Here is a 17,367-nt window from a genome sequence, read left to right as displayed (position 1 = left end):
TTCATTCTTTAAAAGAAAAAAATTAATGAAGTTGGACAGAAAGAAGTCAAACTTGTGATTTTGATAATTCAATGGCATGTTCTGCAAGTATGCTTTTATAATTTTTTTTAAGAATACAAATAGACTGAGATGATTTGGTTTTATAATCCAGATTGTTCCACAAACTGACACCTTGAGTTGAAATACATCATTCTTTTTGTTGTGTTCTGTATTTAGGTTTGGAAAAAATATCTGTTCCTCTTAATTTGTACTCTTTCCCCTTTTTTATTTATTTTTTATTTTTTAAATTTGATTTGCATGTTAATTGGTAAAAATTCATGATGGGCCTTATACATTATTTTAAGGCGGTTAAACTCCATCAATTCATTGAATTTTAAACTTTTTAGTTCTACGAATATTGGATTAGTGTTGTCTCTGTATCCACAACCGAAAACGACACGAATAGCACGTTTCTGTAAAAGAAAGATGATTCATATTTATTCTATTATTTACATATTCAAATGTACATGTAAATTAATATTGACAATTCCTATTTTGTACTGTACTTGTATTTTTATTGTTTTCATTATTCAAATATTTATACTGTACAATATATTGTATATCGCCACTGCTATGTGAAAAACACTTGTGTCCATTTTTGTGTCTTTAAAAATTTTTTTGGTATGTTTTGGGGATAAAATTGATTGCAGACATCCCAAAAACGTAAAAAAGTAACAAAAAATTTTTTTTTTTTTTTTAAATGGACACAAGTGTTTTTCACATAGCAGCGACAATATATTACACATTACATTACTAATAAATATATGTTTGTTGTATACATTATTTATATGGTATATAATATATTTGTTGTGTTTAATATTTGCATTTATGCCTTTTTGTCAAAAACAGAATGTTATGATTATGTTCATGGAAGATTAATTAGCATAATTCACCTCACATTTCAAGATTGAGAATTTTAACAAATTTTCCAACAGTCTGCATCTAAATTTTTTTATAATGTCCTGCCTTCATATGTGTAAATATCAAATAGTGAGGGACAACCAAAACCAAAATCGTGTCCACTCAAATCCCAACACAGCTGACGAAAGAAATGTGGCGTGAACGGCGCGCGTCCTGACCTCGATCGCTGTCGTACAGGTAGGCGAACTTGTCCCACTTGTAGTACTCGATGAGGCTGAGCAGCGGCCCCTTGATGTCAGGCCTCATCTGGATGATGAACTGCTGGTTGCCATCCAGCGGGAAACTGGGCGTGATGAAGGACACGTGCAGCGTGCCGCAGAAGGACGTGATGGTGTTGACCGACTTCTTGTCGTAGAATCCGAAAATGGCGTAGACGCCTCTGGAGAACTGCGAGCAGACTGCAACGCAGGGAGACAAAAACAAGCGTTAAGGTTTGTTGTTTTACATCCGTCGGCGCGCCTCGGGGATCCGGCGTGTTCGCCGTCTGATTAATTGATTTGCGTCTTTTAGCTGCACCCGGGGGACCGCGTGTACTAAAGAGGACATATGCGGGAGAAAGTCACTAAAAGCCACCAAGCCTGCTGAATCTCGGAATGTTGGCTTGCTCGTCTGCTTCTTAGGAAACGGCGACAGAAGTAGTTTGTCCCATTTTGGGGTGAGAGCAAATCGCCGCCTTCTTAAAATAATTGCAGAAATATTTTTTTGCCAGATTTTTCAGGAAACACAAAACAATTGGATCATGAGGAGATGATTTAGGCAAAAATAATAATAATTGCAAAAAAAAAAGATGAAATAAATAAATAATAAATCTTCCATTTAAAAATCAGTATATCTATATTTATATGTCAAATGCTCTGCCTTGTATTTCATATCATTGTGCTGGTATTCTTTACAGGACCAAAAAATAAGTTGCTTGATTTAACAATTTTTTTTTTTTTATTATTATCAATCAGCCAATTAACTCATTCACTCACAGCCATTTTTACTGAAGCAACCCCCTTTTACTGGATTTTGACTGATTTTGCAAGGATATTTTGTTCTATTGCTATAAAAACATGGAATCTACCAAAATAAAGATTAGAGTCTCTTCTTTCATCAGGGAATTTAAGTATATTCGTACCTGTTTCCGTTTTGGAACAATTAGCATTAGAATATAGCTAAGTTTCATCATTATTCACAAACTTGTTGAAAACACTGGCAATAAGAGCTTGTTGCAACATGGCCATGGCTGATCTCTTATACTCTGCTGCCAACTGCTGGCCGTTTTTTTAATAACTACCAGTGCTTTAATAGACCTCTTCATGTCAGAAGTTGCATCAAAGCATTCTGTGTGCTTTAGCATAAAAAAAAACATAAAACATATAAATGTGTTTTTGGGAGTGCAGGACTAATATAAAAAACGTATTTATAAGTTTTTGGGTTTGAATGAGTTAATCGGTTATTGGAATTTCATTCAGCGCAATTTCGGAATTGGCATCAGCCTAAAAAAATCAATATTGATCAGGCCCTACTTTTAGGTAAATACAACATCTATAAGTGTGTCAGCTTTGTATAAAAATGTCTGTAAAAATTTTGTAGAAATTTTCATAAGAAATGGCACAATATTTACGGTATACAGCCAAAAACTTCTAAGGGAAATCTACACACCAAAAAAAAACATATTTGTGAAAGAAGTTAGTGTAAAACTGTACTGTATTTTATTTTCACAAAAATTTGGGAAGAAATTCTACAAAATAATTGCAAAACCGTTGTACAATCAAGAATTTAGTAGGAAATATATGAAATATTGTCCATTTATGTCTACTAAGTCCTCAAGCTATTGGCATATTAGCAAGCTCTTTGTAACCCTTCTTGAAGAGCAACGATGCCGCATGTAAGCTACATTTTCATACCCGTGATTTGCGCGACATCCTCCATTCTGTTGACTTTGCAAAAATCAACCCCCCCCCCCCAAACCCCCCTCTCCCCGCTGTATAATTTACGAGCCGTGCCCCGGCGCGTACGGCAAAGTGGCTCTTTTCCGACATCGAACATTCATTATGCAGCGCTGCCGCTTTTGTTGCAGGAAACACACGGAAAACCGTTTTTTCCGCCGTCCTGAGCTCGCCGGCCGTTTCTCAAGCGTTAGCCCGGGGTCAGCGGATTAGCGTGTCGCTCGTGCGGCTCGTATCGATCGCATGTAGCTTCATCAGCTTTATTGACCGCGCTGTGGTGTAGTTAATGTAATGAGGCATTTCTTCTAGTGCAATATCACGGGAATGACTTGCCGACAAGGGGCAGCTGGAGTCGAGTGAGAGGAGATCGGAGGCAACCCGAGAGGGCAGCCTCCCGAAAAGCGAGTGCCGAAAAGTGAATATGAGAGCTATGAAATGTAAAGCATGTTCCAACCATTCTCGCGAGCTTTTGCTTTTTCCCCAAAAACGATTGCGCAATCTTTGACATGAATTTAGCAGTTAGAATGACGATGATTTTTGTAGTCTTACAAATATTAACGATTAGAATTTTTTTTATTGTCATTTTAATATTTTGTATGAAAAAGTTTGAAGTAAGAATTGTAGCAAAAAAGTAGTAGTCGAAAATTGTACAAAACATTCACACAACAATCTATGAAGAAAATGAACCAAAAAAACTTTTTGCTCTAGTACAAATGGAGTAGAGAATTGTACGAAAACGTAGTTGTTATTTTCGTCCAAATTTTTAAAAAAATTCTCAAGAATTTTGTATGGAATTTGTACAAAAATGCATCCTCATTTTTTGTCTTTACAAAAAAAATTTTTTTGTTTGCATACTTCTGTAATTTGTAATTCCTTACTATTGATGTTTTTGTAATTTTATTATTGATCGATCCTTTCACTTTTGTGATGTTAAATCACATTTGTATTGATTTGATTTGATGTTCCTTCTGGCAATCTCCCTATGTTGGTTTCCTACATGCAAAGATTAATTTTACTGTTGCCTTGTAATTTTTTTTGTTATGTAGTAAGAAGAAAGAAAAGAAGGAGAATAATAATAATATAAAATTCATAAGAATTTAATAGTAAATTACAGAAAATTTTACATGGGCTTTGTGCTCTTACACAATAATTTTGGTCGGAAATGGCACAAAAATGTATTTTACTAAAGAATATCACAATCTTTGTGTACTCACAAGAATAACATAAGATGGTACAAAAAAATGAGAATGTTTTAGTAAGACCCTACTAAATATTTGTATTGTCTTGCAGCCTAAAAAGTTCCCAAGATGTATTTTTTGAGAGGCGAAACAAGTCAATCTGGCACAATAAAGAAGTTGGGGCGGCTTAATCGTTAGCTGGCAGTAAGAGTGAAGGATTGTGGGAAAAGCCATTAGGCCTTTGTCACATGTGACTGCCTCTCAATGAATCCTGCTCACAAATCCCTCCTCACACTCGCAACAACTTAATGACTATTATTTCTCAAGTTCACGTACAAAATGTTTTACTGTTCCGCTCACTTCACTGAGAATTTTCATCTGGAAGCGGTCTATATAATTGATGTAATATACATGATTAAAAAAAAAATTATTAAAAAAAAGCACTTTGGAAGAGGTAGGAGTGTAAAGTGCAATGTTGCCACAAGAATTTAGTAGAAAATTCTACTAAAAATAGGTCCTGAAAACAAGCACCAAATCAGAATTTTACCATTCGGCAGATTTTTTCATTCTGATTTTTCAGTTTATTCAGAACCAAAACAGGAAAAAATCTGTACAGTAATAAGATGACAATTTTTTGGGAGACTCTTAGTTAGTAATTAATTTGATTTGTTCAACAAATCAAGCTGAAACCGATATATCTTTATTCATGAAGCATTATTAACTCATTCACTGCCATAAATTGATGGAAAAAAAGATTATTCAAATTTAGGGGTGACAGGTGACTTCACGATTAATAACAAATTTGATATCTGTTCTAAATGTACAATAAACACATTCTAGGTTTTCATAATCTTGTTAACAAAAGTAGATTTTTTTTTTAACTAATAGAAATAGTTCAAATAAATGTTTGACGTTTATAGCCGTCAATGGCAGTGAATGAATTAAAAAAAAAAAAAGGCGATTCAAATTGTTAATCGTAATTAATCGCATGACTTCACTCGTTAACTCACGATTAATCACAAATTTTATATCTGTTCGTAATTTATAATTAAAAAAATCTAGGTTTTCATACTCTTGTTAACAAGTGCGGGGGGGAAAAACTAATAAAAATAGTTCAAATGAATTTTTGACGTTTATAGCCGTCAATGGCAGCAAATGAGTTAAGAGAAATGTTACTATTTTAGCCGTAAATAGTTTATTAGCTTAACTAGAAAAGCTCGATAAATTGAGGGGCCGCTAATGGCCGCAAATGGCCCCTGGGCCGTAGATTGGACACCACGACATTAGGTCTTTGTCACATGCAACTGTTTTACTGTTTAGCTCACCTCACTTGAAAGTCGAGAACTACATATTGGCGTACGGCGCTATATGTTTTGGACGGACGGACGGACGGACGGACAGACGCTCTGGCGCCTTGTCACCTTGAAAGAAGGTGAACGGCGTGAAACAAATTTAGACGTTCCAATTAGCTGTCCCGCTTTTTGCCGGCGTGACACCCAGAGGGCCTCGTCGTCTCCTTTTACGCTGCTGTTTATGCTGATCAAAGATCGCATTTGCATAAATGATCATGAAACAGTCACCTTCACCTCTCCCCGACACGGCACGCAAGAATATAGGACGGGACTGTGCAAAGAAATTGCAAAAGCTTCTGTAGGAAATTTGTTATCTGCTATTTTACAAGACAATAGTGCAATTTTTGTGATCTCAATAGTATTTTGTGTGAATATACAAAATGTAGCATAATCCCCAAAAAATGCACAAAAAATATTTTGAACATTTGAGTAGGAAAAGCATCCAACATTTTGTTGCATTTTTACAAGAATTCAGTTGGCCGTTATACTAAAAAAACTGAAAATCTTTGCGGTCTCACAAGAATGTTGTAGAAAACTCTACAAGATAATGTGCAAATAATTTAACAGGAGATTCTACCCACAAAAAATATTGGTGTTCTCGCAAGAAGTTAGTGGGAAATTGTACAAAAAAATAAAATAAAATCACATTTCAGTTCCAAGAGAAATTTTGTAGAAAATGTTAGTCAAATTTTGCACAGTATTGTTATTCTAACAATTTTTTAAAATCTATTTATATTAAAATGCACACACAAAAAAGTTTAAATCTTGACACACTCACAATAATTTTGTTAGAAATTGTACCAAAAAAAAAATCAGTTCCAAGAGAAATTTTGTAGAAAATGTTAGTCAAATTTTGCACAGTATTGTGTTCTGACAATTTTTTTTTATAAATTTATACTCAAATTTACACACACAAAGAAGTTTAAATCTCAACGCTCTCACAATAATTTTGTTAGAAATTCACAAATCAGTTCCAAGAGAAATTTTGTAGGAAATGCTAGTCAAAATTTCACAGTATTTTGTTCTGACAAATTTTTTTGTACCAAAAAATAAAAACACAGGAGTCTTTGCAATCTTTGGATTCTCAGATACCATTAGTAGCAAATTGACACTCAAAAGTGCCCCCTGCTGCAAAAGCCTCCTCTGTATGGATTAGAGCACATCTTGTTGCCATGGTGACACCATCCCACACACATTTTCTACCAAAGGACACTTACATGAATCAACCTCATTTAGCTTGTGTGGATGGATTGATAATGGAAGACAAACTGACCCTGAGCAGTGCTAAAATGATGAATCAGCACACACGCACGCACACACACACGCATGTCGGTGACACGGCAGTCATCAGCAGTGTGAACAGATTTGACTCGTCCCACTCAAGCACCGCGTCGCCACGGAAACAATGAATGCCCAGGGATTTTTCTATTTAAATGTGGAACTGATCTAGGACCAGCTAACACATGGACCGTTGTGTCACCTGATACAGTGGCCGCAATCTTTTTTTTTCTTCTTTTTTTTCAATTTCGACCTCATCTGCGGCATCCAAACAAGTCCCAAAGGAACGTTTAGGTTTCATTTGCGGTTAAAGATCCGGAGAGGCTGACGAGCCAGTCGATGAGCGCTAGCAACAAAAAAAAAAAGCCACAGGGCTCGAAGTCACAACAGCTCAATGAAATTATGACAACAAAGTTGCGCTTAACAAAAAAAAAAAGAAAAAAAAGAAAAAGAGATTGCAATGTTATCAAAACAGATGTGCCGATATATTTTTTGTGTGAATAATATTTAATAAGTCAAGGAATTATATATCAATTATTGTAATATTATTGTCATAAAAAAGTGATATCTCATATTAATACAGTAATCATGTCAAATGATGACATGTCTCATAACACTACGTTAGCTACATAAAATTCATTTTTCTCATAAAAAAATAGCAATAAATTGTAATATTGCAATTATTCAAGTAAAATAATCACTTTTGTCTTTTCAAGTAAAATCGTAACTTTTTCATTCACACACACACAATAACTAATTTTGACGTTATTCAACTATATTGAAGTCTTTCTCGTGAATCTCATAAGATTAAGAAAATACTTACTTTAAAAAAGAAAATGTTTTTTTCTTAAGAATTTTATGAGAATATTAACATAAAATTAACTTTAGCATATAAATATCGTTAAATCCCCCCAAAATGTTTATTCATGTAAATAGTGATTTTTCTCTACAACATTTTTGTGCAATTATTCTCTCGTAGCTATTACTGTTTTGTCCCATTAATCTAACAATTTTCATGTTTTCGTGTCTTGTAAAATGATATCCCCTCCCCCCCACCCTCATATTACACGCATTAGAGATTTCATTCGTACTTGTTCTCTTTTACATAAAACAAGTTTTTTTTTATTCCGTGTGATATATTATTCATGTAGGCGACTTTTTTTTCCTTGTAATATTACACATAAATTTAATTTATTTTGCGTAAAATGTATTGGGTTTCTTTTTCTGCAGGAAATCGAAAAATGGAAAGAAAAAAAGAGACATATTTCCATAATTATGACAATTTTGTGATTGTTGACTTTTTTTGTTACACTCTTTCAATGCTTTATTATGACCTATCCTATGAAGCGGTGCATTTCTGGGATGTTGCCGTGGCGACTGTCAGCTATATTAAAAGAAGAAGGACTTGTGGGAGATGTGACTGGCGGCCACACTGGCTTGATTTTTTTTCCCCTCCTCCTTTGAGCCGTCCTTCCGGCAGCTGCTCTCAACGAGAACACTGCAGCTCAGTTCTTGTCAACTTCTATCGCCAGCCACCCCCCCCCCCCCCCTCCCCTTTCTCCTCTTCCTCCGCCTCTTTCTCGCCATCGCTCTCCTTTTGTGCACTGACCTGTTTCCTGGAGGCGTTCTGATGGCCTGCGACGAAGCCTTCGTAAGCGACTTCAAGCGCAGCGCGGCCTAGCGCCCCCTAGTGTTACGCCGCTTTCTTTTGATGGTGGCCTCGTTTAGATTTGGAAGTAGGAAGCGGGTGGGGGGGGGGGGGGTCGGGGTTGTTGTAACACCATGGCAACAGTCCTTCACAAGCAGTCGGATGTTTACTACTGTAAAACGCACTGGAAAAAAATGGTCGTAATGGCTTTTCTCGCAAAAAAAAGTCTTATTTTATTGAAATATTACAAAACTATTAAAAAAAAATTAGGAGTTTTTCATGTAAAATTGTGAATACTTCTAATAATATCACAACATAATTGACGTAATATTATGTTTGTTTTTTTGGTCTTGTTAAATAATTCCATATATATATATATATATATTTTTTTTTTTTTTTAACATAGTAAGTGTAGGGAGTTCCCAGTGTCAGCGTATTTTTTTTATAAAGTGGAAATAAAATTAAAAAATAAATAAATAAAGTTCCCTGTATCTCATTGAGCGACAAATGCATGGAAATGTAGCTAATTAGTTTTTTTTGTCAGGGTTTGTAAAAGATTTCAAAAGATCATCGCAGACAGTGAAAAATGGTCTGAATGTGTTCGAAAGTAAAAACATTCGTAAAAAGGCCGATGCCGGTATTTGTGAAAATGCCAAATATCAGCGCCGATAATCGGGCCGACTTTTAATCAGTCTAAAATTTTTTAATTTTTTTTGCCCTTTGGAAAATGGTGACTCTGTTACAAAAGAAACTGGCAGCAACCGCTAACTGGCTAGCTTTTATTGTTGCTTGTTGTAAACTGCGGAATGTTTAATGAATTTAAAGTAGATATTGATAATATGAAGCTTTTTTTTGTGGATAATTGCTCAGATGTATTTACAGGCACGACGAAACAAAAAAACGTCTTGAATCGAGCGTTGTGTTTGTGTGCGTGCACAACAATGCACCTGCCTGAACTGTAAACAACTATCGATCGGGATACGTGAATCGCGGCTACTTCCTGTCATAAAAACACACAACGTACGCTCTGTGACCTTTAGCGGAAATACCAAAGCGGACTTGGTGTGTCCTAATGATCTCGCAACAAACGGACAAGCGCCGCCGCGCATGTGAAGGAGGCGGTTGCCGTGGCAACCCCCAGTGGACTGACTCCGCTGCTTCTCCCTTGCTTAACCGTTACTGCTCTTTTTGGATACGGCACTTGGTCCAATAGCCTGATAGTGCCTCATTTAGATATTCATTACTAACACTGTGAAGAGCTTCTTCTTTTTTTTTTTTGTGCCAATCATTTAAATTAAAAAGGGTAGAGTGGTGAGTCAGTGTAGCAAAAAAAAGTAGCTAATTAGCATAATAACCACCGACACAAAGAAGACATGATCAGGCCAAATCGCTATCAGACATTAGCATTAGCTAACAAGATCACTAGCGTTAGCTTGTGCTTGGAGTTGGGGGTATTATATTTTGGCAACGTCATAACTCTTGGTGATAAAATGCCGCATCCACCAGCGATTAAAAAAAAAAAAAAAAAACTCTTACATTGTCCTGCCAAGTGACACATACAGTAGCCTACACCTCCGTCTCATCTCCGTATGACCCCTGAGCCCGAGCTTTTATACGCTCCATTTGTCCATGGCCTTCAACTCACTGTGACACGTCATTCCATGTAATGCATGACATAAATAACTGTGAAAATAAAACACACGTCGGCTGGAAAGTGGAGCAGGTCAAAAGTAGAAGGCATCCGATGGCATTAAGATACCAATACGGAAGATTATTCAGGGTTGTTAGACGGATTATTATTATTTTTTTAGTTGTTGCTATAAAACATGTATCATATTTGTGGTTCTACAAAAAAAAAGGGTAGTTTACAGTCGCCCTACATTATGACAACATTCAACAACTTTCAATGTGTTGTCGTCGTTTGAATTTCAGATTTGGCATGTTAATGTCTCAAAAAGGCTACGTGTGTACAAAAAAAACAAAAAAAAAACACTGGCAGGTTGATCAGGATTTTACACCGTCATTCTGCATTCATTTGTCTTAGCTTAGGATAGAAATGTGAACATTTTATAAATAAAGTTTTAAATGCACATGTAGTCAATATACTATGGAGGAGTAATTAAATTATGTAGAGCACAATGTACAAAATAAAACAGCAATTTAGAGGCAGTTAAAAATGGTAATGTCCTTATTTGCAATTGATCATTCTGATGGCCTGGAAGACGAAGCTATTTCGGAACCTGGTCGTACTGCACCGGATGCTGCGGAACCCTTTTAGCACAAAGTCAGGTCCTATTTTCAAAAGAATGAACGAATGGCTAACATGCTAGCAGTTGGAATTCCCAAAATGTATGTGAACAAAGAAAGAGACATTGAGCACAAAGCACTATGACATATTGATAAGGATTTTGATATTTTTGCCGTTGTTGTCCGGAACTACTTTTGAATTAACAAGGGATGACATGCTAATATGCTAGCAGTTGGCATTCTTAACATGTAAGCAAAAAAAGGTACTGAAAAAAAACATGGCAGCAAATTGATAAGGATTTTTACATTTTCCACTAATACTACCATTTGAGGCGCTATTTTTTAAGAACAATTTATAATTTTTTTAAAAGAAGAATGGATGAAATGCTTAACAGTTAGCATGCTAAAAATGTACGCTAACATAAAGCAAAATAGCAACAAATGTTAAAGATTTTTTAGATTGCACGGCAGCTACAAATGTAACCTAAAACCATTTCCTATGACATTATTAGTTTTGAAACAACAATACTGGATACAAATCGATGCGTATTTTGTTCATTTTCACACAGAACTTAATAAGGAAATTAGAAAACGTCTCATTTCTGCAGCCTTCTTACTAGCGCATCTCCCGTTGTTTTGATAGCAGCAGGGGTGCTCTTGAAACATCTGTCGCCGCCAAAAGGCGGGACAATCGTTTGCGTATCGTTCCCGAAAGGACTCGACTCGACTTTTTATGGCTTCCCCTACTCTGTCCTTGCGGTTGTTTCTTATTTCTCATCCGCTGGACTTGTGTGACATCCACTGTTGGCGCCACTCGCCATTTGACCTCGTCCGAAAGGGCTGACTTCATGATTTACGCGCGCATATTTTAGAGTTATGTCGGTGGCCTCGGAGGGAGGGTTCAGGGTTTGGGTTTGATTGACAGCTCAGGCAGAGAAGGACGGGCAAGGGAAGATAAAAGAGTCAATGAAAAAGACCTTAAGTGATTGGCTGTAAACACTAAATTAACGTGTGATAAATCGTACTTTAACAGGAGTTCAGAACATTTATTAATATTTGCCCATCCCTTTAAAAAATATAATAAGCCTTGCGCTCAGTTAGCCTTCCACGTTAAGGCAGACAGCGAGTGAACGCTCATCCGATAATTGGGCCGTTTCGCAAAACGTCTCCAGAAATGAGTGACAAAAATCAATAAGCAAATCATCTTGTGCAAGTGTTAATCAATTTAAAGTTGTGTCTTTTATTCTCGCAATTTTGGAACGGAATGAGCAATGAAGGCATGTTACATTTTATTGAGATTCGCGAAAAGACGATTATTCTGAAATGTTCCCGTTTTTATTACGCTTAAGTGCAATCGATTAACGGATTCTACATCGGTCAAGGCACAAAATAACCGACGTTTGGAATAAACGTGCTTTTGTTTTTCACCGTCGTCATGCGGATCATCACTATCACTCAACAGATTCAAAATCAACCCAAAAACAAAATGTCTGTCTTGTTTGGGGACAGATAAGCTATTATTTTTCTCCGTCTCAAAATAAATCGGTTCCGAAATATTGACATTTTTACATTGCTTGGCAGAATAAAGAATTAAAGGACAAACGTGCGTCTCTTTTCAGAGTGTTAAGCTATTTTTCGTCACTAAAACACAGCAACCAATTTAACTAAAAAAAAATAATATTCTGGACAATCTATTATCTTTCTCAGTTTCTTGCATTGGTTCTGAAATTTTTGCAATTATCAGTTCCAAAATACTGTTGCCGTTTTCAATCCCGTTTTATAGCCCCGCGATTAAACCGCAATCAAGCACAAAATGTCCGTCTCAGTGGGGACATCATTTTTTTGTCAGTATAAACGCCTTTAAAATGGCAAAATGTCTAGAGCCTTCTGAAAATGAAAGAGTTTGCATTAAAGTGCTTCATGATGCCCAATGGACTCTTTTAGGAGTCCGTCTAATAAATGTGGAGATACGGCATCAGGTGAGGAGACAACAGCAAGCCCCCGATGAATGCGTCCACTCGCTTGCTAGCTATCCTGAGTCATGTTGCCCTTTCAAAGGACACGGCCTGAAGACGTGCGCTTACATTTACGACACACACCCATACGCACACACACACACTAAGTTTAACAGGAACACGGTGTAAGTATGTAAACCAGAAAACCACATCAAAGCTAATGACTTGCATGCATGCTAATGAAACCTTTAGCGTTAAGGTTATACTCACATTGCTAACAAAACCATGATGAGTTACAAGTAGATTAGCAAGAAGAACCCAAATAATTTTAAAGAGTACATGTGCCAGATTTTTTTTCACTTTGTGCGAACAGCAACTCTTTAGCAAAGTGGTTGTGCTTTAATTCTTATTGTTTGCTTTAATTTTGTTTTGCATTTTACAATGTTATGTGAAGTTGTTGTTCGCTTTAATCTGGTTGATTTTGTTCCACATTTTTTCTACGTTTAGCAAACTAAATTAACCCAAAATCGCTTTCAGTGGCTAATATGCTCAAGCAAAAAAATAAATAACAGAAAGTCTGCTTTAATTTTTATTGTTGACTTAAATCTGTTTAACTTTGTTAAACATTTTTCAACATGTTAAGTAAACTGAATAAACACAAAATTTGCTTAGCAGCTGCTAATATGCTCAGGAGAAAAAAAACATTGTGCTTTAATTCTTACTGTTCATTTAGATGTGGTTGATTTGATTGTTTGAGTTTATCATGTAAACTAAATTAACAAAAAATGCACAGCAGTCTTGACGACGCTCAAGCAAATCAATTAAGCTTTAATTGTTATTGTTTGATTTGGTTTTAATTTTGCAAACATCATGTCAACTGAATAAATGCTGACATTGCACAGCGGTCTCTAATATGTTCAAGTTGTGCCATGCTGCCTAATGCAACTAGCTGGCTTTAATTCTTATTAAATGGTTTGATTTTGTTGACTTTTGCTCTACAACTTTCAATATTTGATTTTATTAGATAAACTAAGGAAATGAAAATATGTTTCCTTTCATTCTTATCGTTTGTGGTGATCTGTGTAATGTTCAACATTTTGTCATCCTGTCAACTAAATAACACAAATTCCACAGCACCGCATATGCTCAAGAAAAGTAGTTGTACTTTAATTCTTACTGTTTATGTATTTTTTTTCTAAATTTTTCAACAACATTTTGTATTTTCAGGAATTCAATAAACACAGAAGTTGTGCTACACACCATACTGGGAGCTCTGTCTTAAGCAGTTAAGCAAAACAATTGTGCTTTAATTCTTATCGTCGACCCATGATGGCACTGAGAGCACATCTAGTTATACTGCAGTGTTTGTATGCTGAGCACTTTGATGATGGTCGCCCACTTGCATCAGGCTGCCCAGCGTGAGCGCGCATGCAGGAGACGGAGCATTTTTTGTATGCAAATGAAATGGATTGGACGCCGGCGAGCACCAATCACAAGCTTCTGATTTATGTTGAAGGGGGCAGTCGCATAGCAACCAAGCGCCTCAACATGAACTATGTGGGGGAAAACGTTACGTAAAAACAATCCAAACGCATGCATGTGAAATCTGACTGTAAAATAAAAAAAAATGATCATGAAAAAATAATCTGCTATTAGTTTATTTTGATGATCATTATTTTTTATTGAAACATTTAAAAGTGTAATTGAATAAATATATACATTAAAAAATATATAATAAAATATATCATAGCTATAGAAACTAAATAAAGTTGTTTTTTTCCTAAAACCAGACTAAAACAAATTATAACAATGAGAAATAAAGTGAGAGAAAATAAAATGTTAAATATGGAACAAGATTAATTGATGACTTAATTGATTAATTAAAAATGGAATTTAGCAATAAAAATTCAGACCTAAGACTAACAAAAAATTACTAAAATATCATACTTAATTAATTACATAAATAAAAAAATTAAATGACATAATGGAATTAAAAAAAGAGTATGTTTAGCTAAAAAAACAACAACAACAACCAAACAAAATAAAAATACAAATAATTGTATCTTTGACTGCAAAAATGAATTAACGATAAATTAAAAACAATTTAAATAATCAACTTTATAAATCTAACAATTAAAACAATGTATGTAAAATCAAGATAAAAATACAATGAAATAAACTAAGAATATATATATATATATATATATATATATATATATATATATATATATATATATATATATATATATATATATATATTATTATTATTTTTATTTATAATAATACATTTAAAAAATTTAAATGGATGGATGGAAGAAAAATACTGCTTAAATAATTCAAAATAAATTAACAAATAAAACTCAATAAATGAAATGATAACTAAATTGAAAACATTAAAAAACTAATAAATAATAAAACACTTTTTAAAAAATGACAAAAATATGTACATTTTAAAAAGGCTGAAAAATGTCGGCTTTGGGCAAATTCCATCCACTGTTTCCCTCCCAAAAATAAAGGGACGACAATCCTGCTCTCTACTCGACTGGCACCCGAGGATGCGCTCACTCAACTAAACTAGATGAGGATGATGAAGAAGATGACGACGAAGACTGCGAGCTATGCATGGCGTTGTGAATGTGAAGGAATGAAAAGATGGATGCGGCCGTTGCCTTGGAAACCAACTTTACCTCCCCCCCTCACCTCATCTCCCTTCTCGCCTTGCATCCATCCATCCACACATCCATACCATAAGGCGCAATGCAATTTTTTCCCCTCAAAGCACTCACAGCAATTGGTGACGGCGAAGCTGTTGGCCACCTCCAGGTTGTCGATGTGAGGCGTCAGGCGGAACTCGGCCGTACCGAACTGGACCATGCCTATCCGGAAGGCGCTGTACTCTTGGTCCGCGCCCCTCGGAAATAGCCCCCCTGTATGGGTGGAAAGACACGCACCAGTCAGTCTTCCTAAAACGCAATGCGCTTCATTTTTTTGCCGCACGTTTGTTGTTGTTTTTTCATATTATTTGGGCACACTCACCGATTTGGACGCTGGGCGAGCCTCCGTGCGCGCACCCCCACAAGACGAGGAGAAAGGACACGGAGAAATGCACAATCTGCTGCATGGCCGCGGCGGTCCGCATCTACCGTACACACACTCAGGGAGGGGAGGCAGGAATATTCCAGGAGAGAGACGGACAATTAAGGCGTTAAATCCCACGCATTCTTTTTTTTTTTTTTGGGTGGGGGGGGGGGGGGTGCAGCCGGGCGTGCAATAGACGACGACTAAGGTTGGCAGTGGGGGGAAAAAAAGGGGGGTGACCCCAGTAGTCGAGGAATAAAGGACTCTTAGAGACGGAGCGGCGAGCGCGGCTGATTCCTGCTCCGAGTGCGGCGCTCCTCTCTCAGCATCACACTCCGCCCCCCCCACCCTCTCTGCTCTCCCCTCCACCCTTCTCCTCAAGCCGAATGCTAATGAGGCGGCGGCCGAAGATTGCCGAAAGGAGAGCCGGCTGCTCGAGTGACGACAGCCACGCACCGTGTGCTTTCATGATATGCGTTCAGACAGGGAAGTTTCTAGTAGGGCCGATCAATTTGGGAAAATAATGTAGTTGCAAACCCCCCCCCCCCCCCTCCCTCAGATAGATAGATAGATAGATAGAATCTTGCTCTTTAGGGAGTTAGCTAGCTTACTCGATAGCTAGCTAGCTAAAACAAAATATTAGCCAAATCCTGCCTGAATTGTAGACAAAAAGACTTAGTGATTGAGAAGGAAACTTTTTTTTTTTTAAGCCTGTGACTGTCTACACCGATTCTCCCGATACTTTCCCTCCAGTGTAGAGAAAAATGCTAAATCATCATTTCTATCCATCTTTAAATCTCTCCATTAAAATCCATCCATAACACAAACCATGTTAGGGCGTCTTTCAGCACCATGGATAGCAGAAAACCCTCAATGCATGAGTCCAGTAGAAGAAATTAAGGAATCTCCCCTGGAGTCTGATCGGAAAAAAGGCACGCAAAAAAAAGTTTGGGAGGAAAATCTAGAAATGGCTGAGTAAGTATAAGAAGAATGTTGCAGCTTGAAGCATAGAGGTGTTATGAATACATAACAGTCAAGCTGCAATGTCAAGCATCCCTTGACACATGGGGGTTTGAGTTCGCGTCCCGGGGGTCAGCAAGAGTGCTCAGGAAGTCAAAGGGCAATGGTAAGAGAAAAAAGGGGGGACGAATCTGAAAGGGGAAACAATGAAAAGAAAAAGTACAAAAGGAGAAAAAAGGTAAGAGTACAAATTAAATTTTAAAAAGTCTACCGCAAAAAGACAAATAGAGAAGAAGATAAAAAGGGGAAGCAGACAGTAATGAAATAAAAGAAAAAGAAAAACAAGCCAGAAATGAACAAATAAGATGAAGGAAAAAAACGATAACCAACCCTGCCTTCACGTGCTCTGGGAAAGATGGACCTTACTACTAGGAAACTCCTAATTACGACTGAGTTCTGTTCATGTGCTTTTGTTGTTGTACCAATAAATACACATGGCAGCTGACGTCGTCTTTGCTCGTAAAACCGAACAATTACGGCGAATAATGAGTTGTGAAGGACAGGACATTGAATTGTGTACGCTGCGTAATTGTGTCGATTCTAAAACAACCTGCTAGCGGACGATAACGTCCTTATAAAGTGTTAATATTTCTTGACATTCACGAATCCTCCGGCGCTCTCCGCCATGTTGAAACTTGAAAAGTTCTCTCAGCTGGGAAACTTGGCTTATCAAAATAAATTCCCTGTTGTCAAGTGGAAAATACGACATGAAGGGGC

At 36.6% G+C, this 17,367-nt stretch overlaps 1 protein-coding gene across 5 annotated transcripts in view; it reads right to left on the bottom strand.

Annotated features, from left to right (window-relative positions):
• Window positions 1-16,006, bottom strand: part of gria2b (glutamate receptor, ionotropic, AMPA 2b) — a 43,669-nt gene extending 27,663 nt beyond the window's left edge. For 2 of the 5 annotated variants that reach the window (XR_015095991.1, XM_086085278.1), the window contains exons 1-3: window positions 15,589-16,005; window positions 15,339-15,479; window positions 1,119-1,358 (exon numbers count right to left, since the gene is read on the bottom strand). Coding sequence is in view for 4 of the 5 variants with exons in the window: in XM_086085278.1 (XP_085941404.1) it covers window positions 1,119-1,358; window positions 15,339-15,479; window positions 15,589-15,691 (484 nt within the window). In the remaining variant the exon portion in view is untranslated. Of the gene's footprint in view, window positions 1-1,118; window positions 1,359-15,338; window positions 15,480-15,588 lie in introns of all 5 variants that reach the window. The other 3 variants (XM_086085279.1, XM_086085277.1, XM_086085276.1) reach the window with 3 other exon arrangements.
• Window positions 16,007-17,367: the final 1,361 nt, after the last annotated feature.

Source organism: Leptonotus elevatus, chromosome 9 (genome assembly GCF_054856555.1).
Source record: "Leptonotus elevatus isolate MCC_2025b chromosome 9, RoL_Lele_1.0, whole genome shotgun sequence".
In the NCBI taxonomy this organism is placed as follows: Eukaryota; Metazoa; Chordata; class Actinopteri; order Syngnathiformes; family Syngnathidae; genus Leptonotus; species Leptonotus elevatus.
Note: the sequence above shows the minus strand (reverse complement) of the source record. Positions and strands in the feature narration are given on the sequence as shown.